This window comes from Sporobolomyces salmoneus (genome assembly GCF_050403485.1).
Source record: "Sporobolomyces salmoneus JCM6883 DNA, S_salmoneus_JCM6883_v1_ctg48, whole genome shotgun sequence".
Taxonomy (NCBI): domain Eukaryota; kingdom Fungi; phylum Basidiomycota; class Microbotryomycetes; order Sporidiobolales; family Sporidiobolaceae; genus Sporobolomyces; species Sporobolomyces salmoneus.
Window position 1 is genome coordinate 17,918 of NW_027481115.1, and position 21,825 is coordinate 39,742.

At 52.7% G+C, this 21,825-nt stretch overlaps 6 protein-coding genes across 6 annotated transcripts; 5 read left to right on the forward strand and 1 right to left on the reverse strand.

Moving 5' to 3' along the window:
* Nucleotides 1–551: 551 nt before the first annotated feature.
* LRS4 (Lrs4p) lies at nucleotides 552–1,849 on the forward strand (the record flags this gene model as incomplete). The annotated part of the gene is made up of 3 exons (XM_076633957.1): nucleotides 552–1,379; nucleotides 1,455–1,695; nucleotides 1,767–1,849. The coding sequence occupies 3 exons, from the start codon at nucleotides 552–554 to the stop codon at nucleotides 1,847–1,849; spliced, it is 1,152 nt and encodes a 383-aa protein (XP_076486036.1).
* A 724-nt stretch (nucleotides 1,850–2,573) lies between these two features.
* JCM6883_001940 (uncharacterized protein) lies at nucleotides 2,574–6,137 on the reverse strand (the record flags this gene model as incomplete). The annotated part of the gene is made up of 5 exons (XM_076633958.1): nucleotides 2,574–2,612; nucleotides 2,681–2,929; nucleotides 2,992–4,985; nucleotides 5,048–5,104; nucleotides 5,168–6,137. The coding sequence occupies 5 exons, from the start codon at nucleotides 6,135–6,137 to the stop codon at nucleotides 2,574–2,576; spliced, it is 3,309 nt and encodes a 1,102-aa protein (XP_076486037.1).
* Nucleotides 6,138–7,245: 1,108 nt separating this feature from the next.
* On the forward strand, nucleotides 7,246–8,625 carry JCM6883_001941 (Zn(II)2Cys6 transcription factor domain-containing protein; the record flags this gene model as incomplete). Its single annotated transcript, XM_076633959.1, has 4 exons — nucleotides 7,246–7,310; nucleotides 7,387–7,454; nucleotides 7,529–7,786; nucleotides 7,850–8,625. The coding sequence occupies 4 exons, from the start codon at nucleotides 7,246–7,248 to the stop codon at nucleotides 8,623–8,625; spliced, it is 1,167 nt and encodes a 388-aa protein (XP_076486038.1).
* A 1,057-nt stretch (nucleotides 8,626–9,682) lies between these two features.
* PDE2 (3',5'-cyclic-nucleotide phosphodiesterase PDE2) lies at nucleotides 9,683–12,872 on the forward strand (the record flags this gene model as incomplete). The annotated part of the gene is made up of 7 exons (XM_076633960.1): nucleotides 9,683–10,389; nucleotides 10,449–10,933; nucleotides 10,997–11,316; nucleotides 11,376–11,714; nucleotides 11,777–11,984; nucleotides 12,051–12,774; nucleotides 12,836–12,872. The coding sequence occupies 7 exons, from the start codon at nucleotides 9,683–9,685 to the stop codon at nucleotides 12,870–12,872; spliced, it is 2,820 nt and encodes a 939-aa protein (XP_076486039.1).
* A 406-nt stretch (nucleotides 12,873–13,278) lies between these two features.
* Nucleotides 13,279–17,420, forward strand: JCM6883_001943 (uncharacterized protein; the record flags this gene model as incomplete). The annotated part of the gene is made up of 15 exons (XM_076633961.1): nucleotides 13,279–13,550; nucleotides 13,613–13,810; nucleotides 13,872–13,927; nucleotides 13,987–14,295; nucleotides 14,355–14,410; nucleotides 14,480–14,571; nucleotides 14,634–14,735; nucleotides 14,794–15,197; nucleotides 15,255–15,313; nucleotides 15,378–15,434; nucleotides 15,489–15,693; nucleotides 15,756–15,823; nucleotides 15,882–16,070; nucleotides 16,129–16,257; nucleotides 16,320–17,420. The coding sequence occupies 15 exons, from the start codon at nucleotides 13,279–13,281 to the stop codon at nucleotides 17,418–17,420; spliced, it is 3,297 nt and encodes a 1,098-aa protein (XP_076486040.1).
* A 337-nt stretch (nucleotides 17,421–17,757) lies between these two features.
* Nucleotides 17,758–21,245, forward strand: JCM6883_001944 (uncharacterized protein; the record flags this gene model as incomplete). The annotated part of the gene is made up of 8 exons (XM_076633962.1): nucleotides 17,758–17,881; nucleotides 17,956–18,024; nucleotides 18,156–18,308; nucleotides 18,373–18,534; nucleotides 18,600–18,793; nucleotides 18,857–19,487; nucleotides 19,553–19,735; nucleotides 19,798–21,245. The coding sequence occupies 8 exons, from the start codon at nucleotides 17,758–17,760 to the stop codon at nucleotides 21,243–21,245; spliced, it is 2,964 nt and encodes a 987-aa protein (XP_076486041.1).
* Nucleotides 21,246–21,825: the final 580 nt, after the last annotated feature.

Genomic DNA, 21,825 nt, shown 5'->3' on the forward strand with positions numbered 1-21,825 from the left:
GTTGGTCCGGTGAGTTGAACGCATCTATTCACCCCCTCTGCCGTTCATTTCCTGCACTTCGCGCGCACAGTACTAATCGACGTACTCCTGCGATTCATTAGATCATCCCAATTGCTCGAGGATTTTAATCTCAACCAGGAAAACGCGTCTCGTCGCCTTCGACGCTCCTTCGTTTTCCATCGCCTCCTCTCATCCTGCAACCTGCACTTTTCGCACCTTTCTCACGTTTCGACCAGCGACGGAACGACATACATTTCTCTGTCAAGGAAAGGAGTAGCTTCGTGTGACTTGGCGATTCGACTCCTTTCGCAGTTTCGAGCGGGTTCAAAAGAAGCGAACTCGTCTCATTTCCTTTCTCTTCTCTTCATTCTCATCCACTTCTCCTCCTCTTCTCCACTCCTCTTCTCCACCCTTCCCTTCTCTCTCTCGCTCAACTCGACTACCACACTCTTTTGACACCACGCTCTTTACTTTCTGAACCCCTCTCTCCTCGCCTCGCGTCTACCCTACCTCCTCCCTCATCTATCTATCTCCTCTCGACGATACTCAAGATGATCTCCAACGTCCTCTGCCTCACCCTCCTCGTCTCGGCCGCCGTCGCCCAACCCACTCACAAATCTCACGCGAGTAAAGACACTCCTCCTTCCACTCCTAAATCTCCTCGTCACGCCGCTCCTATCCGCCGCTCCACTGGATTCGACGCGATTGGCTCCCCCGACTCGGTCAACAACATCCTCTCGATCCCTATCCTCTCGAACATCGCCGGTGACAACTCGAACACTGGAGGACTCCTCGACCTTCGCGAACGTGGCCTCCTCGACGATCTCGACCTCAACCTCCTCGGGGACTCGTCGGAGAACCACCAAACTACTACCAACATCGTCGGAGACCGCAACAACGTCCTCACCGTTGCTGAGAAGCGCACTCTCCAATCCCTCCGCGAACGAGGACTTCTCGACGACTTGGATTTGGACGACCTCGACTTGAACCTCCTTGGCGACTACACCGAGAACCACCAAACGACCACGAACGTCGCTGGAAACGCTAACGATGTCACTACTCTCTCGCAAAAGCGCGCTCTCCTCGACCTCGGAAACGTCAACGTTCTCGGTTCCCAATCCGAATCGACCACGACGACTACCAACGTTCAAGGCAACGGAAACAACGTCAACGTCAACTCGAACAACAACAACAAGAACTCGGTCATTGAGAACAACGCTGGAGGAGTCGCTCCCATCACGAGGACTCAACGAGTTTACTACGACGACGACGATGACTTCGTTTGCACTGGTGGATCGAACCGTGGTCGCTCTGGAGGCCAACGCAAGGTCAAGGTTCAACAAACTCACACTCAACGCGCCGTTAAGCAACGCAAGGAGGTGAGCTTTTCTCTTTCTTTTCTTCTTCTCTCTCGTTCGATTTCGGTGACTGATTCTCTCTCTGTCGCATGATAGGCTTACCGCAACAAGGTCGCCAAGTCTGCTACTACGACCTGGAGGCCTACTCACCGCCCTACCAACAACTTTGCCGGATGCCCCGCTGCTCAAACTCACACTGTCACCAAATGGGCTACCAAGTGGAACGAGCCCTCTACCGTCACTCGCTGGAACCAAGCCGCTACTGTCACCAAGTGGGATACCAAGACTGTTACCAAGAACGTCTTCGTCGCCGCTCCTACTCCTACGCCTACCCGAAGTGAGTCTCTCGCTTCTCTTCTCTTTCGCACTCTCTTCGACCCGAGACTGACTCCGGCGTTGTCCTCCTAGACTCGCTCCTCGGACTCGACCTCGATGCGAATGTCAACAAGATCGCAAGCGCCGCTCTTGACTTGAACATTCTTCGACAATAAACAATGAAACGATTACTCTTCTTCTGAAAACTCCCTCATAACTTATAGTGAGTCTCTCTCCTGTTCTCTCATCGCGACACACCAGATTCTGACTCTCCTCTCAAGCAGTCTTAGAACCATCGTTTCTTGTTCTCGTGCTCTCGTTTCCATCTTTCTTCCTCAGGCAGGACTGTCTCCCATCTCGTTCCCCTTCCAGTAGTACCCCCCCACCATTCCCACTCTGTCTTACCCAGATGACTCGAGCGAATCCTTCGTTTCGATCGTCTTTCTAAAACATTGAGCCCTCTCCTTCGTCACTTTGTATCTTGCTCTCTTCGTATCTCTCTGTTTACTATTCAGCCTCTCTATTTTGCAGACACTCGCAATATTTATCTATTCATCGACGCTCATCCTTGATGACTCGAGCACGAGAGACGCCTGAGATGAGACTGTTTCGAAGCTTCTTTTCGAGTTCGTTGCGAGAATTCACTGTCACTCTCGAAGACATTCGAGCAACAACGAGATGAGATCGAAGAAACTGCAGCTTGAATGAGTTACAGACTATAAACAGAGAGTAGGCTTTTTCGTGCACGTACGAGGGGAAGGAGAAGCAACATCATTGAATCGGTAGCAGACAGAAGAATGATAGAGAGAGAAGGGACGGAATATAACGATACTGAGGGTACATCAAGGACAGCAAGAAATCTATAGAGTAATGATAGCGTAACGTAGGTCGAACGGAGGTTTACATTAGAGTCGCGTCGTTTCCAGAGGCGAGAGCGCGCTGTACGGAGCAACAAGTCGAGAGTCAGTTCACGTTCTCGAGACATAGAGCAGTTAAGGGAGACTTACATCTTCATCAGCCATCTCCGCAAATCGATCCGGAGATCTTCTTGTTCGCTCTGGCGCAGCTGGGGCCCTATCGGCCGTAGACGCAGACGAAGCAGTTCTTTCGGTTGTCGAAGAGGCGGCAGTTGCAGGAGTAGCTGCGTTAGCGTCGGGTCGAGGTCTTCTTCTTCGGCGTCGACGAGGAAGAGTGATGAACTTCGGTAAAGGTCGAGCGTCGAGATCGAGAGCGACGTTCGTAGCAGCTTGTAGAGCCTACAGAGCGACAAATAGTCAGCAACGTGAAGTGATTGACACCCGAGAAAGAAGGAACATACCTCGATCAAATCGATAACTCCTCGATCATCCTTCGCTTGTAGGAGGAATTGCTCTCCCTCAGCTCGAACTCGTACGACATGTTTGCGCTTTATGTAATCCGCTGCTAGACCCGATTCGGCGTTTTGGAGAGAGTAATGTCGAAGGAGGAGATTCGTCGAAGAAGCGGTCGCTTGCTGAATGATTCGACTCTTCGCCTTCGCTTTCGCGTCTTCGATCGAGAGAGGGAATCGAATACCTTGCGACGAGTTATCGACACCGTATTCTCCTTGATGAAAGTGAAGCGGAGGAGGTCCATCTTTTCCGGCGATATCGACAGGAACGACGGACCAATCTTCTTCTCCTGGAATCGGATGCGTTCGAAGATCGTACTTGTAGACTTTGATCGAGGTACCGTGCAAGACGATATATTGTCGTTTCCAAGCTCGATCCTTCGCTTGTACTCCAGGAGAGGTGAATTCCATTTTGCGAGGCATGAATCCTTCGATGTGAATCGAACAGGTGTACTGAGGAAGTCCTTCTTTCCCTTCTTCCTCGCGAGGTTCAACATCCTGTCGAGGTCCGAACCCAGGTTGTCGCGCGATCGAAGTGTAGGCGGGAGGAGCGTCTCGAAGTTCGTACATTGACCGAGGTCGATGAAGACGATTGTTCGCTGTCCCTGGTCTAGCGATGGAGAGACGAGCCTGAGTAGGAGAAGTCGATTTAGGGGAGGATGGAGTAGCTGCTGCTTTTGGAGTTGCGGGAGAGCCGGGAATTTCGATCGAAGGGAGAGGAGCTGGAGAAGTTTTGGTTTTGATGGGGGTAGCCGGTTTCGTCAGGAAGGAGGGTCCAGGCGTTTCGACTCCTCCCGTTCTCCATATCGAGTCCAATCCGGTGATCGCAGCGGTTCCTAACGGCTCATCATCGCTGTCGACCATGCTCGGACTCATGAGAGCGACTTCACTCTGACTCCTGAGTCGGTACAGTCCGTGTCGAGCAGTTGCCGAGACGTCCTCCGGCTCGGTCGATTGTGCGAGTCCAGGAGTCGAAGCAGTTCGAGGGTGATTCGCTGCTTCGTTCATGGTTTGATCGACTTGTTCTTGCAACGCTGGTCGTTTCCCTCGCGCGACATCCGAGATCGACATTGGAGCGAGAGGGGTCTGAGGCGGGACACCGGGAGTACGAGATGTCGAGGTAGAAGGTCGAGGGAGATCGAAGTAGGATTGATTCGCAGATTCTGTCGAAGAAGGTTGGGGTCGAGCAGTTTTGACGGTTCCGGGAGTTGGAGGCGCGAACGTGACCCACGAAGCCGCAGGACGACCTCCGGTAAAAGAAGGAGAGCTGAGTCCGGTGAGAGAGGGGATTCGAGGAGGTCCAGAGGCGCGAGAGGAGGACGAGGAAGAGGTAGATGCGAAACGTTCGAAAGAAGTTTGTCGAGATGTCGGTCGAGGAGTTTGAGCCGGTGTCGTATTCCGACTAACGACTGGTGCTTCGTCTGCACTCGCGTAGTGTTCTCCCTCGTCGTCCGATGTCGCATCGGCAGTCGTTTCTCCCTCTGTTTCTCCTTCGACTTCTCCCTCTTCCGCTTCTGACTCCGTCTCTTCGTCTGGCTCCTGTTCGTCCTCTTCATGAGCTGGACCATAACTAGGAATCGCATCCATCGACAACAGCCGAGGTAATGCTTGGAGCCGAGCTTGAGTTGTCGAACGAGGGCGAGTCGAGGGGTCGGCAGAGGAGGGTAGAGATAAGGGTGCAAGGGGAGGAGGTGCAGTCGTCGAGCTTTCGTTGTCGGTCGAGGAAGCAGGAACTGGACTTCTGCTGCGACCGAGATCGCCCAAGTTGAGGTTTTCGATATTTCTGGTTTGACGACGAGCTGCGATTCCGCCTTCTGCTGTCGGCTCAGGAGCGAGTGGTGTAGTCGAGGAAGATATGGGAGAGACGGGAGATGCTTCGGGGAGGGCTGCAAAAGGAGGCGAGAACGATGTCGAAGAAGAAGCTCGACGAGCGAAAGGTCCCGCTAAAACTCAAACGTCAGGTCAGATAATCCATAGAGCGGCGGATAAGATGCGTAAAACGTACAGCTGAGGCTGGGGGAAGGCGAAGTGCTCCCAGACGCGCGCACAAAGTCGCTTAAATCTGGCGAAATGCAAAAGGCGATCAATTTTGTTTTTCGGTCCGATATGAAACTGGAGGACTAACCTTCTTCCCCATCTGTCCGCCCATCGAGTTCTTGAGCGAGTACTACAGAACTTCGTCTTCGCTTCTCTGCGCTCGAGAAAGGCTCGTTGCGAGCGCGAGGAGTTGTAACTTCTGCCGTTTCGAGGTCCGGTGAAGTCGCCGCCGTTGAAACGTCCGAGATCAACCCTCCATCTGATGATCCCAAACTGCTCGAACTCAATTCCAACCCATTCATAGTCGAATTCGGCGGTCGGTCAAACGATCGACGACTTTGATCGAGAGAAATAGAAGGGGTTCCGTTCGAGTTTGTACGGCTCGTTGTCGTGATGGAGCTGGAAGAAGGTCGTCTACGGAACAAGGAAGGGAGAGAGACTGGAGGTTTCGAACGAGAAGAAGGAGTTTCTGAAGTGACGGCATTCGAACCGAGGGGAGGAGAAGGAGAGGGGGAAGGGGAAGCTGAAACTGCCGTAGCATCTATGCTAGTCCTCCTACTTGAACTCGTACTCATCCTCCTTCCTCCTGTAGACTCCCGTTCTTCGGTCGAGGGTCGTCCGATGAGGTTGAGATCCGGATTCCGGTCTGATTCTGCCCCTTTACTCGCACTCCTTGACCTGCCCTTGCCCAGTAACCCTGTCAGAGTTGTCGATAATCGATTCTTGGACTTGGATCGTTGAGAGCGAGTAGAATCTTTCGAGTTCGGCGATGACATTGATGAACTAGTCGGATTCACTCCTCCTGGGCTGAAGGCTGATGCTGTCGTACTTGGAGTCACCATCGAATGATCTCTACCATCCAAAGTAGCGACTGTCCGACTCGGATCCATCAGAGTGGAGGTGGGAAGAAGAATGGAATTGGTGGAAAATGGAGTGGTCGTCGTCGCCGACTCTCCCTCTGCGACTTCGGGTCGCATTGGCAGGTCACCCAAGAACCTCTTTGGATCCAAAGGTTCTGTAATGAAAGAGAACGAATTGGGTTTGTTCGCGGTCGACATTCTTTCGCTTGTATTCCGTCCGTCTTTCGTAGTCGTCTCTCAATCGTATGTGGTTGAGGGTGAGATGCTATGTCGAAGAAGCGTCAAGGTAGAAGAAAGTGGAGGAAACGGAACAAGTAGGAAGCGATGACCACGGAACGGCTTTCGCAAGACTTGTTGATTTCGCAAAGATGTCCACTCGGCGATCTCAGAGTGCCTCACTAGATGCCGATAGCGTCGTCGAAACTCGTTCATCGTATACAGCATCGTATTAGTCACGATTAGAGTAGGTACTCTCCCTGGCCGAGCGAAGTCAAACTTTCGCAAGAGGAGGAAGAAGAAGAAGTCGAAGCTTTGTTCGGTTTTTCTTCTCGCACTCGAGCTGCTCGCACCCAACTCCGCGATTCTCGGTGCTCTGTCGTTCGCAAGACCTGGGGGATCGTCGTCTCCTCCTCGTCGCGCCCTCGTGTCGTCTCGATCGGCGCTTCGACTGGCAGCTGACACGACGAAAGATCGCAAGATGGAAACTTTTGAGCTTTGATTCCTCTCTCGTTCACGGGAGCTCGCTCTTCTGTCCCGTACCTCAAACGTTGCGAACAGTCAGTCGAGTCTCTGTGAGCGCTCGCATTCGATCGTGAGAGGAGACACTTCAAGTTGAAAAAACTCTCCTCACCTTGCGAAGTTCACAAGTTCGCAACCTTCTCTGCCGAAGGGTTCGAATACGATGTCCAATTACGGTATTCTAATCACCGGCTTGCAAACGACTACAAATCAAGCCGAAGATGAGATCGGAAGCTTTTACAAAAATAACTGAATTATGTAATGCGTTCCCTTCGGCTTGCCACGTTACTGAACGGGCCGGACAGATTTGCGCGGCAAGGGGAAAACTCTGAAGTTCAAGCACCGAAGGATTCCAAGTTCTCCATTCTCTTCGGTACCGACTGCGACTCATCACGACTCTCGACCTCAACGCGTTCGACGACCACTAGACCGACCTAACACGTACGACTAGCGACTCCCTCAAAGACGAGTTCGACTCCATCGCAAAGTTCCTTCAATAGTTTCGGCGGAGGAAAGGTTTAAACGGGGTCTTCTCTCTCTCGTCTCCTCGATTCGCCTCCAGGAGAGAATGGTACTCGAGAAAGGAACGAGGAAGTCGTCAACAAAGGGAAGACATATCAAGCAGATCAACCCGTGAGTTGTCCATCCAAACTTTCGAGCCATCGTTCGTGTCGATCTCATCAAACCCTCTCTTCTTTGCGGAAAACAGTCTCGCGAAAGGTCAGTCGTGTCTGACATGTCGTCAACGAAAGGTCCGTTGTACGGCAGAGAAACCAGGTGAGTCTCCCCGAGTGAACGATTCGTTGTACGTGAGCTAACCTTTGTTTCCCCCTTTCGCCTCCTTTCATCAGCTTGTAAGGCTTGTTTGAGGACTGCGAGATTCGAAGGACGAGATTTGAGTACAGTTGAATGCGTCTATGGTGCGATTACGAGCGCGAGGGGAGCAAGAACTCGAGGAAAAGGAAAGGCGAAAGAAGTAGCTGAGAATGATCCGGAACTGTCGAACGAGTTACCAGTCACAGAGAGTGAACCGTTGATGGTGAAGAGAACTATGGCGGACCTACTGAATGGGAGCATGGGAGGCGAAGCAGCTGCGTCGACTTCATTCGGTGAGCTCGACTTCCCAAGTGTATTTTTGTTTCGTTCGACTGACCACGTTGATTACGATTCAGGATCAGCCTCAGAGGCGGCAACCTCGTATCAAGCTCCCTCTCTACCTCTATCTCTCGATCCGACTCCCTGGAATGCCTGGCCTTCGTTCAGCGATTCGACAAACTCAACCCCGATGTTTGACGGAAACCCTCACGCCTACACTTCAACTCCCCCTCTCACGTACTCTTCAGCGTCTTCACCGTCTGAAACGGTCGTATCCTCTCCTCCTACCCCTTCTGCCTCGCCAGCTCCTTCGAGCTTCGTTCACTCCGTTCCTTATTACCCGAATCCTCCTTCCGCGTACGCCTCGAAGCCCCTATCGCATTCTACTGCGTATCCCTATCCTTCTCCCTATCCTCAAGCTCAAGCTTATGCGCAACCGCACGCATCGAATTACGGCAACAATTTCGATCCGTTCCGTCCTCAGTCGAATGGCTACTCGAGAGAATCTTCTCACCTTCAACAACAATTCTCCCATTCGTCAAGCTACTCTCAGTCGACTTGGGCTCCTCCGCCTCCTCTCCCTCTGTCATCATCTCTTCCCTCGCAAGCCCGATCAAACTTCGTCTTTCCTCAGAGTACTTCAACCTCGCTGAACCGCTCAACTCCTTATCCTACCTCTTCCTTTTCGTACCCTTCGACGTACCCTCCTCTCGACCAGCCCACAATCATTCCTTCGTCGAGTTCTTCCTTCCCTTCTCTCACTCTCCCTCCGTTCTTGGCTCCACCTGCCCCTACGCGCGGGTACCCTCTCATGCCTAGGAGTGATCCTTTCGTCGAATACCCTTCTCGCTGAAAAGTGGGTGAAAATGAGATGATGAGGCGCAACTGGAGCTCTCGACATATCATATCGCTTCTTTTCTCTTCCCGCAAAGTACATAGCTCTTTCCCTTGTTGTAGACGATTTGCAAAACCTTTCCTCCTGAGTCCTAGAGTAACTGCGTCTTGCGAGGCTCGAATGAGAGATGCTTCGCGTCGATCCGCAACGAGAGCCAAAGTTTACTGTGCTATGACCTTCTCCCGAGATTGTTCCTAAGCTCGCTCGCAGGGCTGTGACCTCGCAAACTTGAGGAGCGGGCTCTACCAAGCCCACTGTCGCAGAGGAGCTTGGCGACAAAGTCCCAAGCTCGACACTCTTGACTTTCGAAGACTTTTCGCAGGTGAAAACGGGCCATTTTCAGTTTACCCCGACTTGCTCGCTCTTCCCGACATTGATTTGATTGTAACCAGTTCGAGCCCAAATGTATGGATCTCGACATGCGAGCTCTAATGCCAAATGGCCTCCGACGAAAAGCGAGAGACGAAATCGAAAGGAAGAGCTTTTTTTTCAAGTTTGGGGCTCCTTTCTTTTCGGATCTTTGTTCTCCGCGGCCGGGTACATAACGTGGTCGGTCCTTTCCTACTGTAGCTCATCCGTCGGAAGCTACCGACACGAGTGACTCTCTGCAGCTGTCACTGTTGCGGTCGTTTGGGCGGGAAGAACTCAGACCCTCTCTCTCCTTTTCGACGAGCTTCTTGTTCTTCTCCGACGTTTTCTCTCGTCGATCCCCGGGAAATGAAGCGGTTCGGACTCGAACATCGAGTCGAAGGGGAGCGGGGTTTGCACGTGAGAAGAAATACATTCTGGATCTTTTCGAAAACTCGAACAGCGGTTAGACTTCTACTCGAGATCTACACTACATACAGTAAAGTAGTACGCTAGGCGGCAAAGCGAAAGAGAGTGAAAAAAAGTGAAGAAATTACGGAAAAAGGAACGAGCAAGCCTCCCGCCTTTCTCTCTCCCTCTCTCTCTCTCGACTCGACGGTTGGTCACGCCCACCAGGGGCATACACCAATCTCAGCAGCAACCTACAATGTCACAACTATTCACAAATCCATTCTCTTCGACTTCCGCTCCAACAGTTGCACTCCCGACAGTTCGACGAACTTCCCTCAGTCCTTCGACAACATCAACGACGGAAGTACCTGTAGCATCTACATCTACGAGTCCTCATTCTAGTCCTTCGAGAGGCTCTGGGCCAGTAGGAGGAGGAGGAGGAAGTAGCAGCGATTCGGATTCTAGAACTTCTTCGGTTTCTCCCTTTACGGCCGCGCCTCTGAACAACAAACGGACGAGCGTCTCCCACCATCAACAGCAACAGCACAATTCAATGTCTCCTAGGAGGAGGAAAAGTCAATCCGAGTCGAGTTCGAGTTCGATGAGGTCGAATTCCCAAAACAGGAGGGCGTCGACCGTTCTACCAGCCTCTCCTCGTTCTTCGACTCCGGCTTCACCAGCATCTCCAATGAGATCACCGAGTGTATCGTCTGGCACCGGTTCGACCTACCCTTTCTTTTCAGGATATCTCGCGCCGACAACTCCTCAACCTTCGCTCTCGAATCCAAACGTTGATTTCACTAGGCGGCGGAGTGTAGACGTGGGAGTATTGGGAGTAGGAACGCACAGGATCCATGGAATAACGGCGATGAGTAAGAAAGTGAGGGACGCAGTCGGACCAGATGCAGGGGACAAAGAAACTGGTGTAATCGGAGCTGGCAAAAAAGGTGGACGAGACAGGCTGTACGTTGTTTCCTTCATATTATTCTGTCGTTCTGCACTGACACTCGAATTGCCGACAGTCTCGGACGTCACCTCGCTTCGTTATTGGCTCATTCACTCGCGCTGTGCGCAGAACCAAAAGTCGCAGATCTCGTTGATCCAGAAGCGACACCAGAACAGGGAGGAGGAGATACAGTAGCGAGTGTCCCCCTCGAAGCGATTCCGGCCTCTCCTACGACTTCCCCGAGTCCCACTCGAACAGCTTCAACTACCTTTTTCGCCGATTCGACCGCTCCTAGTAGCGCAACTTCCCCGATCTCGCCTTTCGAATGCGACGAAGCCCTTCCTACGACTTCGCCCTCCGACCCTCTACCAGCCCTGACAGCGCCTCCTCCTCCTCCAGCGACTTTTCCCGTTCCTGCCTCAGACGATCGTCACCTCCTCATTTGCGGTCTTCAAAGCTGGTCTTTCAATGCCATGTCGTACACTTCGGACGAGTTACTGATTGGAGTCGGGCTTATCTTCGAGAGTGTCAGGAATATGGAAGGAGTCGAGTTCGATCTCGGTGAGTTTTCATTTTCCTTTTCGTGCTTCTCGTTTTTCGAAAGCTAACGACGCACCTTCACAGATCGAATGAAATCACTTCTCATGTCTTTGAGATGCGCCTACCACTCTCGAAATGGTTATCACAATTTCTCTCACGCGGCCGACGTCACTCAAGCTTGTTACACTTTCCTCGTTCGAATGGGACTCGCACCTCCGCTTCATCTCCTCTGCGAAGACGATTACGACCTCGAGCGCGGAGAAGTCCGACGAAAGTGGAGGAGGAATCGAGCAGTCGAAGAGGGAAGAATGGGGAAATTGTTGAGACCGATGGACGTTTTCGCGTTGATGGTTTCGTGCATTGGTCACGATGTCGGACATCCAGGTCTCTCGAACGCTTACTTGGTTTGTCTCTCTCTCTCTCTCTCTTTACATGGTGCTCTCGACTGACGGTCGTCGTGCAGGTCAACGCTCGAGCACCGATCGCTCAAGTTTACACCGACAAATCAATTCTCGAAAATTTCCACAACGTTACCCTGATTCATATGCTTCGCAAACACCACTTCGACTACTTGTTAGGAGGAGACTTTGGTCACTCGGGAGACTCGGCAACTTCGTTCAGGAAGATTGTCGAAGCGTCGATTTTAGCGACCGATATGAGTCGTCATTTCGAATTCGTGAGGGAACTTTCAGAGTTGGGCAAGAGTTTCGCGACGAAGGATGGAACGAGGGATAGAGACCTCGAGGCGGATCGATTGCTGTTGTGCGCGGGATTGATCAAGTCGGCGGATATCAGTAACCCCGTGAGTTCGATCTCCAATCATCTTTTGCTTCGTGCAGAGCTGATCGGTTTCCAAATTCACAGAGTCGACCTCATCGAATCTCTCGTGAATGGTCGGCGGCTCTTCTTGAAGAATGGTCGGTTCAAGCGAAAATCGAAGCCGAATTCAACCTGCCGATTACCGTCATGGTTCAAGACGCTTCCGACAACAGGGCGCTCGCGAAAGGTCAAATGGGTTTCATCGATCTGTTCTGCAAACCGCTCTTTACCGCCATGTCGAGCTGCGTCGATGGTGAGCAGAGCAGCCCTTTCAGCTCGTCTCATCCGACCGAAGCTGATTTTGTTTCGCTTCACACAGAATTCCACGATTTCTCCGACAAGCTTCGAGATGGTCGAGCCGCCTGGGAAACAATGTCTTTGCAAACCGACATCGCCTTTTCCCAACCTGCGCCCGAAGCCTTTCGGCTTTCTCCCGCTCCTCCTTCTCGACGATCCCCTAGCCCTTCGAACCTCTCGACCACGAGTTCTGTCGAAATCACTCCGAGCGCAAACACCCCAGCACCTTCGACGAAACCGATCAACCTCCCCGCCGAACCTTCGTTCCGATCCCGACCTCTACCTTTGCGAGCAGTTTCGCAGAGACACGGTCGGAACGCTTCAAACGCCTCTATCGGTTCATCGACAAAATCTTCCCCGCTCTCTCCCATCTTTATCGGTTCCCCATCGAGCACGATGACTGGAGTAACGAGTTTCTCTCAACTTTCGGCGGCCCTCTCGCTCAACAACGGTCGAGCGACGACGGACCTCACCGGATTGTCTTCTTATGGAGGAGGAGGTCGCGACACGTTCCTCTCGACGAGTGGAGGATTGACGAATTCGTTATTGAATCGAGGAGCTTGTGGAGGAGCGTGTCAGGCGACAACGGCGTTGTGTGTCATTTGTGCCGCTGCTCAACGGAGGGGATCTTTGCCGACGAATACTCTTGCCGATTCCGATACTTCTTCAGATGAAGAAGAGGACGAAGAACTCGATTATTTCGAAGAAAGAGAAGATCCAGATTTGTGGCCTCCTTACCCTTTCCAGTGAGTCTACTCGCCTTTCTCTATCGGTTCGATCAGCTAACTGACATCCTCGCTGCTGTAGACCTACCCGCTCCCTCGTTCCTCCTGCAACTCCATGAAACCAAATCAAAAAATCGGAAACAAAAAGCGACGGATCCAGACCGTCGCTCTTCAGCTTGTTGTCTTCACTCGTGTGTGGTTAAGTCATCTGTGCTCACATCATCTATAGAGGTTTTCTTTTTCAGTCACTTGTCGTTCTCACCTGTTCCCTTTTAGCTTCGTTCTCTTCTCGTTGGATTTTCTTATTTTTATCGCTCGGAATCGCCGCCCCTGCCCTTCTCCCCCTTCCCTCTCGGATCGTAGTCAAGGATTTTCCTATACTTGTTGTTCTCCCCTCTCTCACTATCTGTAGCAATTCCAGCCTCTCGTTTCTGACTTTCCTTCGAAAAACGCGACCAAGTTTTGACCTCTGAGAGAGAGCGACGCGTTTCTCTTCCCACTCCTCTTCACTTCCCCTCAAATGGGATGGATGATCGATCCTCGACTACTCAACAGATCTACTCGAACCCGATTCCATTCAGTTTCTTCAGTGATCTAGTCGACCAAATCTCGCGTTGCACCGCCAAAGCAAAGAACTCTTCCACTTCGACACAACCATCGAAACAGATCAAACTCGTCAAGCGGTGGATAGACAAGGTTAAGGCTACTCATGCGCCTGGACTAGATGACCCGCTACCGGATGGAACGATCGTGATCTTTTTTCGATTGTTGTTCCCCGAGGAAGGGGTTAGGAGGAGGTCAGTTCACTGGTCTCTCATCGCGATTCCACGCAGATAGCTTGACTCTTGTAATCTGACAGGTACGGGCTGCAAGAATACACGCTAGGGAAGGAACTGGAGAAACTGTACAGAGTCGGAGAGGGAAAGTTCGCGAACTGGTCTGCTCCGTGTGAGGGAGGTCGCGCAGTAGCGACAGGGTGTCTGGGAGACACGGTCAAGCTGTGGATGGAGCGGAAGGGGAAATGTAGGGCGGGAGATGAGACTTTGACATTCGGAACGTGAGCTACACTCTGTTCCAGCTCTCTGGGATGCAAGGTTCGTGGCTCACGTTATACATAGGGTTGATATGCTACTCGATGAGTTGGCCGCGACGTCAGAGTATTCCGCGAAAGACGGTACGTCGAAATGCTTCCTTTCCGAAAGTTTTCTTAAACCTGACCGTATCGTCTCTCAGTCCGAGATCTTCGAGCTCTGCCGTCTTACCGCTCCCGCCCAGTCTCTTCGATTCTCTACGACCTCCTCCGACCGCTCAACCCAGCTCAGACTTCGCTCATGATCCAACTCATCTTGCGAGACATCTCCCCGATTCTTTACCCTCCTCCTTCGACCTCGGGTACCGTCGCTCTCACCAACCATAACTCGACGTGCTATGACAGAGTCGATCTTGTGAGAGTAATAGGAGCGTGGGACCACAGGATGTCGATGATATATAGATCGGTCGCAGACCTCGATTGGGTCGCAAAGACTGTTGAAAGCTGGATGCGTGAGTAGACACCCACTCTCGTATTCAGTCGTCGAGCTTATGTACCTCTCGCTTGGTAGGCTCGGGCGTACAAGGCTTGCCGTCGCTATCTCCCGTGGTTGGACTTCCGATCAAGGTGAGCTATGTTTTCTATGCTCGTTCTACTGACGTTCACGCTAACGCTGAAGTCTCTCATCTTGAATAGGTCCCGAAATCGGAGAGACCTGGGACATGCGCTCGAGCAACTAAGCACTTGTCGGGGAAAGTTGCAGCGGAAACGAAATATGACGGGGAGAGGTGAGCTTTTATCTTTGACGAAGGTCTCGGAAGGATTCGACCGACACACTTCGTGCGTATAGGCTCCAGATTCACGTAGATCTCTCCCTGCCGCGACATCAGCAGATCAAGATCTTTTCGAAAAGCGGGAGGGACAGCACCGAGACTCGACATCTTCTTCATCCGTGAGTCTCCCGCTCTCTGCTCCGGACGATCGAGAGATTCACGCGATTCTCTTCTCAGAACTATTCGGGCGGCGCTCGGACTCGACATAGGGGATCGTTTCGCCTCGAATCAGCACCTCCTCCTCGCCTCTCGTCTCCATTCCGCTCGTCGGGCATCGCCTCAACCACGTTCAACGCCTCCAACGAAGCTCGTTCTCGAAGGGGAAATGGTTCCTTACAACGAAGACACTCGAGCGATCGACGAGTTCTGGAAGTTGTCATTCGTGAAGAGCGATTTGACGATTCCGAACGACCCGACTTATACGAACAGGAGGGTTGAACGAGACACTCCCGAGACGGGCGAGAGTGGAGAAATACCGACACCTCGTCAGAACAATGCGAGAACGCAGAAGAGCAACAATCTGCATCTCAAGATCGTTTGGTTTGACGTGCTCGTTGTTGGCGATGAGGATCTTTGCGATTGTGAGTCAATTGGAGATCTGAGAGTGTTATGTCTCTAACGTTTCCACTGCTTCGCAGTATCGTATTCGGAACGAAGGGCCCGACTCGAACAACTCGTCCAGCCGATTCCTGGATTTGTGAGTTCTTCTTCCCATTTCCCGCAGCAAGATCCGAAACTCACGAGTAGTCCCTTGACCACAGAGTATGTTTGCTGAAAGGGTCATCATCGATTTCGGCCACCCTCCCTCAGCTCTCAAAGTAAGTTCTTCGCCTTTCGACTCGTCGAAGAGATTCTGACTCGTCTCGAAACAGAACCTTCGACTCCATTTCGCCAAGATCATCACCGATCGCTGCGAAGGATTTATGCTTAAACCGATCACGTCAAAATACAACGATTATCGTCCGGGACAGAAATGGGTCAAACTCAAGAAAGATTTCATTCCGGGAGCTGGAGATACTCTCGATTTCGTCATTGTTGGGGCTTCGTGGCAGAAACAGAGGGCGAGAGAGCTACTAGGTGAGTCCGAGCCAGTGCCTCCTGAATGCCCATAAGCTCATCGACGGATCGAGCCCGAACAGTCCCGACGTCGGTTTATACCACTTTCTTTGTTGGCCTCGAAGCGGAAGCGCTTGGTGCCCCCCTCAACGTACGTCTCCCTTCTGCCTGCTGCTTGAGGCTTGTTCACAAGGTCGTCATTTTCACAGCGCGCCAACAAGAAACATTACCATGTTTTGTTCTCGACTTCGTACGGTCTCAATCGCCAGCAACTCGACGAACTCGTTCACTCGATTCGACAGAGTCGCCCTCAACCTTTCAACCCGAGTAAGCTTGCCGAGGGGACTTTCCGGAAGGTCCCCGGAGCAAGAGGACGATACACCGTTTACGAATCCGCTGTGAGTTTTTCTCGTTGCTTTACCACTTCGACGCACGCTCATCGCCTTCTTTTGACAGTGCACGACCTTCACCTTTTCGTTGGCGGATCATCTATACTCGAACTCCACGAGACCGACCATTATTTTCCCCGAGCCTCGTGAGGTCGAGCTGAATGGGGCAGGTTTCCAACAAACCCCTGGTTGTCCCGTGAGTGAACCATCAGATAGCCTCGACGCGAGATTGCTGACCCCTCCTTCTCGATCGAGCAGTACTACGAACTTCGATGGCCTCGAATCACGAAATCTTCTCGAATCGACGCTCAACCTCTCTCGCTCTCGGCCCTCCAACGTACAGCGAGGGAAGCTATGCAACTTCATCCGGAACCGACAGAGTCCCAAGTCATCGCAGACTTGTTCAATTGGTCAAAGACGACCACTGCTTCGCCCGCTCGATCCAAGAAGGAGAGTGAGAAGGAGAAATACGACAGGGAGTGGAGAGATTGGGTGAGGAGACTGGAAGAAGCGGATGGGATCTTTGGGGACGACACGGCGTTACCGCTCGCGCTTGATTGGGAGGAAACGACTCACATTGAGCCAGAACTTCCGCTCTCGCCTCCTCGACCGACTGAGCTTCGACCTCACACTAATCTCGCACCGAATCGAGTTCTAGCTACTCCACCTCGTCGCTCTCGAACTCTCAACGAGGTCGCCCTCGAACAACCTCGAACTTCGCCAGCTTCGAAACCTCGCAACGATCTTCGCCAACTCCCTCTATCGGCGTCCTCGCCGAACCTCAAACTTACTGTTCCCGCCAAGAGACGTCTCATACTCGACGAGGCTGCTTCGGAAGGTGGACGTCCTCGCAGTCGTCCTCGTACAATCGACTCGGAACGACGGAGAATCTCCTGCCCGCTCCCTCTTCCTCGTACCTCTTCCACCCCGCTCCTCTCATCTCTCGTCAATCAGCTACTCACTCCTCCGTCTTCTTCGCCCGAAGCTCCCGTATGCGACTCTCCATTCTCGAAACATTCCTGGTCATTCTTCCCTTCCCTTCCCTCGACTTCCCCGCTCGTCACTCCCATGCACCCATTCCTCGACTCGACTAACTATCTCTCTACGCCTATGAGCGTCCTCTGGGCCGCTGGAATCCTCCCTTCGATGAGAGAACCGGTCAAGAAACGTCAAGGATGGATCTTCGTAGCTCAAGGTCACGAGGAAGAAGCGATCGAATGGGCTCGACGACACGTGCAGGGCGAAGGGGAGAGAGTAGGAGGCGGAGGTAGTGAGACTGTATGGTTGATTGGAGAAGAGGCGTTGAAGACGAGGAGTTTAGGACATTTGGAGGGGAACGAGATTTTGTCGATTTTGTAGAACTCACTTTCGCTTAGTTTCATTCATTCAGTAATGTCGTATCATTATTCATGTGCTTCGAACCAGTGATCGCTAACTGAGAGAGCTTGAAGTCGTTGCGAAGTAGTGGATCGAATCTTGTGCTCCTCAGGCTCGCGTTCACCTCGACTAACCCAACAAGAGCAAGTCTGTGATCAGACTCAGAGGTCTCTACGTATACTTACGGGCGCCTTCGACCTCGCTCGACGACTCTCTCTATCCTCAAATTCCCCGTCAACCTTCAACTCCCCTCCTTTCTCATCTCTAACCTCTACAACCCAGTCAACCTCGCTACAAGCTAGATACTCAGTACAGCAACATGTTCGGCGCGAGCAACACCGGCTTCGGTGGATTCGGCCAACAAAATCAACAACAGAACCAACAGAATCAACCTGCTGCCGGCGGAGGACTCTTCGGGAACACTAGTGGTGGATTCGGATCTTGTGAGTCTCTCTTAGCTCATCAAGGGCGAGCGCTGGACTCTCAGGCTGACGTTCTTGATGTCGCGTTTCTACAGCATTTGGAGCGAGTAGTACTCCCGCGTTTGGAGCTCCTGCGCAACCCGCTGCTCAGAATACTGGATTCGGTGAGTTACAATCTATACCAGGCTGTCGTGTCGCCGCTCCAGAAGACCTGGCAGGATGAAATCGCCAATCCTTGTTCGAACAATCTACTGACTCTCTCGCTCTCCCTGTCTGGGATTTACCTGCGCTGCAGGTGGATTTGGAGCCAACACTTCGACTACTCCCGCGTTCGGAGCGAACACGTCGTCGACTCCTGCATTCGGATCGAGTTCTACGTCGGGAGGAGGACTCTTCGGTTCGACCGCAAACACCAACACGGCAAACACTGGATTCTCATTCGGAGGGGGTGAGTACAGACTGCTGGTCGGTAGAGTAGAGAGAGAGGAAGACTGACTCATTGTGTGATGTAGGAGGAACTTCTGCTTTCGGATCAAACACAAACACTGCAGCGGGACAATCGGGAGGTCTCTTTGGTGCAGCGAAACCAGCTACGACTGGATTTGGAGGGTTTGGTCAACCGGCTCAACCGGCTCAGCAACAACCCCCAGCGGGAGGAGGGTTATTCGGAGGAGGTAAGTTTTCACTTTTCTCTCAGTTTCCCTTCTGGATGAACGCTGATCGTCTCTTGCGAGTACAGGAGCCGCTACGGGGGGATTTGGAGCTGCGAACAACTTCTCGGGACCGGCAAACGGTACAGCTTCGGCACCTTATCAACCGACTCAAGTTTTAGAACCTCCCGCAGAAGAGGGTAAACCTCCTCCAGCTAGTCAGACCCCTCACAACTTCCAGAGTATCACCTGTATGCCTCAATACAAGAACTACTCGTTTGAGGTAAGCCGGAATTGTTCATGCGCATCGAATCAGCGAAATTGACTATTTTCGCTTTTCGAACAGGAACTTCGTCTTCAAGATTATCAGGCAAACAGAAAGGGACCTTCAGCGACTCCTGGATTCGGAGGTAGCTTCGGAGCTAGTTCTACCCCTGCATTCGGTGCTCCGGCTGCTCCCTCGACTGGAGGAGGTCTCTTCGGTTCTACCTCGACGACTCCCGCTTTCGGCTCAACCCCAGCAGCTCCTTCGACTGGATTCGGATCAGCTCCTGCGACCGGTGGTGGTTTGTTCGGAAGCAGTGGTGGTGGCGCGTTCGGTCAACCCGCGACTTCGCAACCCGCTGCTTCTGGAGGATTATTCGGATCGGCTCCCTCTCAACCCGCTACCGGAGGTCTCTTCGGATCATCGACAACCGGTGCAGGTGGATTTGGTCAACCAGCAGCTCCCGCTTCGACGCCTTCTTTCGGAGGATTCGGAGCGGCTCAAAACAAACCTGCTACGACTGGATTCTCGTTCGGAAGTAACAACTCGACGACTCCCGCCGCGGGTACGGGTGGAGGATTGTTCGGATCGACGACGACAGCGACGAGTCAACCATCGAATCCGTTTGGTCAACCGGCGGCACCAGCAACTGGAGGAGGATTGTTTGGTTCGTCTCAGCCTGCTACTTCTTCTGCTCCCTCATTCAGTTTCGGTGAGTTGTATTATCGTACTTCTGACGGACGCGAGTAGCTGACGTCGACTATGTCCAACTCACAGGCGCGAGCGCGAACAAACCTCTTTTCGGTTCCGCAGCTCCTGCTACCTCGGCACCAGCGTTCGGAGCTTCCGCAGCTGCAACGGCACCGAAACCGGCATTCTCGTTCGGTCAGCCTGCGACGGGAACAACAGGTGGAGGTCTGTTCGGAAACACCAACAATCAACAGCAAAGTGCTCCTCCAGGTGAGCGCTCTCTTTCTGCTTGATCTCGATCTTCCGAGCTGACGTCCATTACTGTTCTGCAGCTTTCGGATCGACTCCTGCTCCGGCGACGGGAGGAGGACTATTCGGAGGGGGAAGCACGTTTGGACAGCCAGCTCAGAACACGGGCGCGACAGGGTTAGGAGGAGGACTCTTCGGTGCGAAACCGGCTCAACCTGCGACAGGAGGAGGACTCTTTGGCTCGACGACGCAATCGACAGGAGGAGGATTATTCGGTTCGATGAATCAGGCTCAACCTCAACAACAAAATTCTCCCTTCGGTTCTACCGCTCCCTCTGGAGGACTCGGAGGATCTCTCTTTGGAGGTGGAGCGTCGACGAATCAGCAACAAGGTCAACAACAACAGGTCGCTTACGCTTCTTCAGAAGATCCGAACGCTTACGGCTCGAACCCGCTCTTCGCGAGTGTCGGCAACTCTCCCGCTCGACGGGTCGAAGAAAAGAAGAAACCTCCTATCTTTACTGCTTTCCGAGGTACTCCCGTCAATCGATCGTCGACGAAAATTACACGACTGAGAGGATTCGGTCTCTCTTCGACTTCTTCCCCTGCCGCGACTGCATCTCCCCTCTCGTTCGGCTCGAGCGTCGGCGCTTCTTCTCTCTCGGCACCGAACGGTACTCCCGTGCGAGCTTCCCCTCTTCGACTCGGAAACGGTCTCTCGGACGACGTCGTGCTCAGTCCGAACGCGTTCGTCTCTCGACCAAGCGTCAAGAAGCTCGTCATCGATCGCAAGACACTCGGTAAATCGGTCAACTCTCCCTCAGCGGGCACGACAGATGGAGCGACTCCCGGTCGATCAAAAGTCACTTTCAACCCAGAAGTCGAAGTTCCTTCGCGGTCATCCCTTTTCGGTGCCTCGATCGCTTCGAGAGGAGGAGGAGCTACAGAAGACGAAACCTCGTTCGCTCTCTCGGAAGGCGCTGATGGAAACGCGACTTTCGATTCTCCTTCGCTCAACAAAACTGCCCCCTCTTCTACCGCCGACTGGCCCTCTCGTCGACCGACTCCCTCAACAGCTCGTACTCCGAAACACGGCGAATACTTCACCATCCCTTCCCTCGAAACTCTTCGCAACTTCCCCGCGGCGAAACTTCGAGCCGTTCCAGATCTCGTTATTGGTCGAGTTGGATTCGGTCAAGTCGCGTTCTCTCAACCGGTCGATTTGACAACTCTCGATACGATGGAGGATCTCCTTGGTGGAATCGTTCGACTCGAGGATCGAAACGCAACCGTATACCCGGAAGAATACGAAGATATCAAACCTTCGCCTGGAGAAGGACTCAACGTTCCCGCGACAATCACGCTCGAGAACTGTTTCCCCCTCGACAAATCTACGAGGAAACCGATTAAGGATGGAGAACACCCGAGGGTTCAACAACATATCAAACGATTGAGGAATTTGCAAGGGACGGAATTTGTCGATTTCGAGGCCGATACGGGTAAATGGACGTTTGAAGTGCAGGAATTCTAGTGAGGGAGTAAACTGTTCTGTCAGGGTTTGATGGAAATCCACATATCATTGTTCAAACAAGATGGAAAACGATTCGGGCCCAGGGACGAGAGCAATGAGCCCCATTCGAGACCGTGCACCGCGGTATTGTCTCGTCTCAGCCCAGTGCAAAAGCGTTCAAGCAACTGAACACGACGCTGAGACCGCGAGAAGAAAGATCCGAGTTTGAGCTTCGTTTTCCTTGCGAAGAGGAGAGAAGGGGTCCCGACTCTTCGCATCGACGCACGCTCCCCCTTGTGGGATCGCTCTCTCTTCGCACGTTCTCTCGTGGCCCATCTTGAGCTCACTTCGGTGGTTTCCGTTCATGACGCAAAATCTGGAGATCACCGTCCTCCAGCTCGGGCATCTCTCTCGTGCTTCTGTCTCATCCCTCTGGAAGGAATCGTCGTCAATCTTCGAAACGAGAGCAGCTGCGGTTCAACGTAGTCAGGCGGAGGAACAGTGACGGAGCAGAGAGAGCGATTGGATCGCATAGAGGCACTCAGAGCTCGGTTCAAACGTGAGCGACGAGATAAGGGAGAAGCGCAGCAGCAGCCTATGG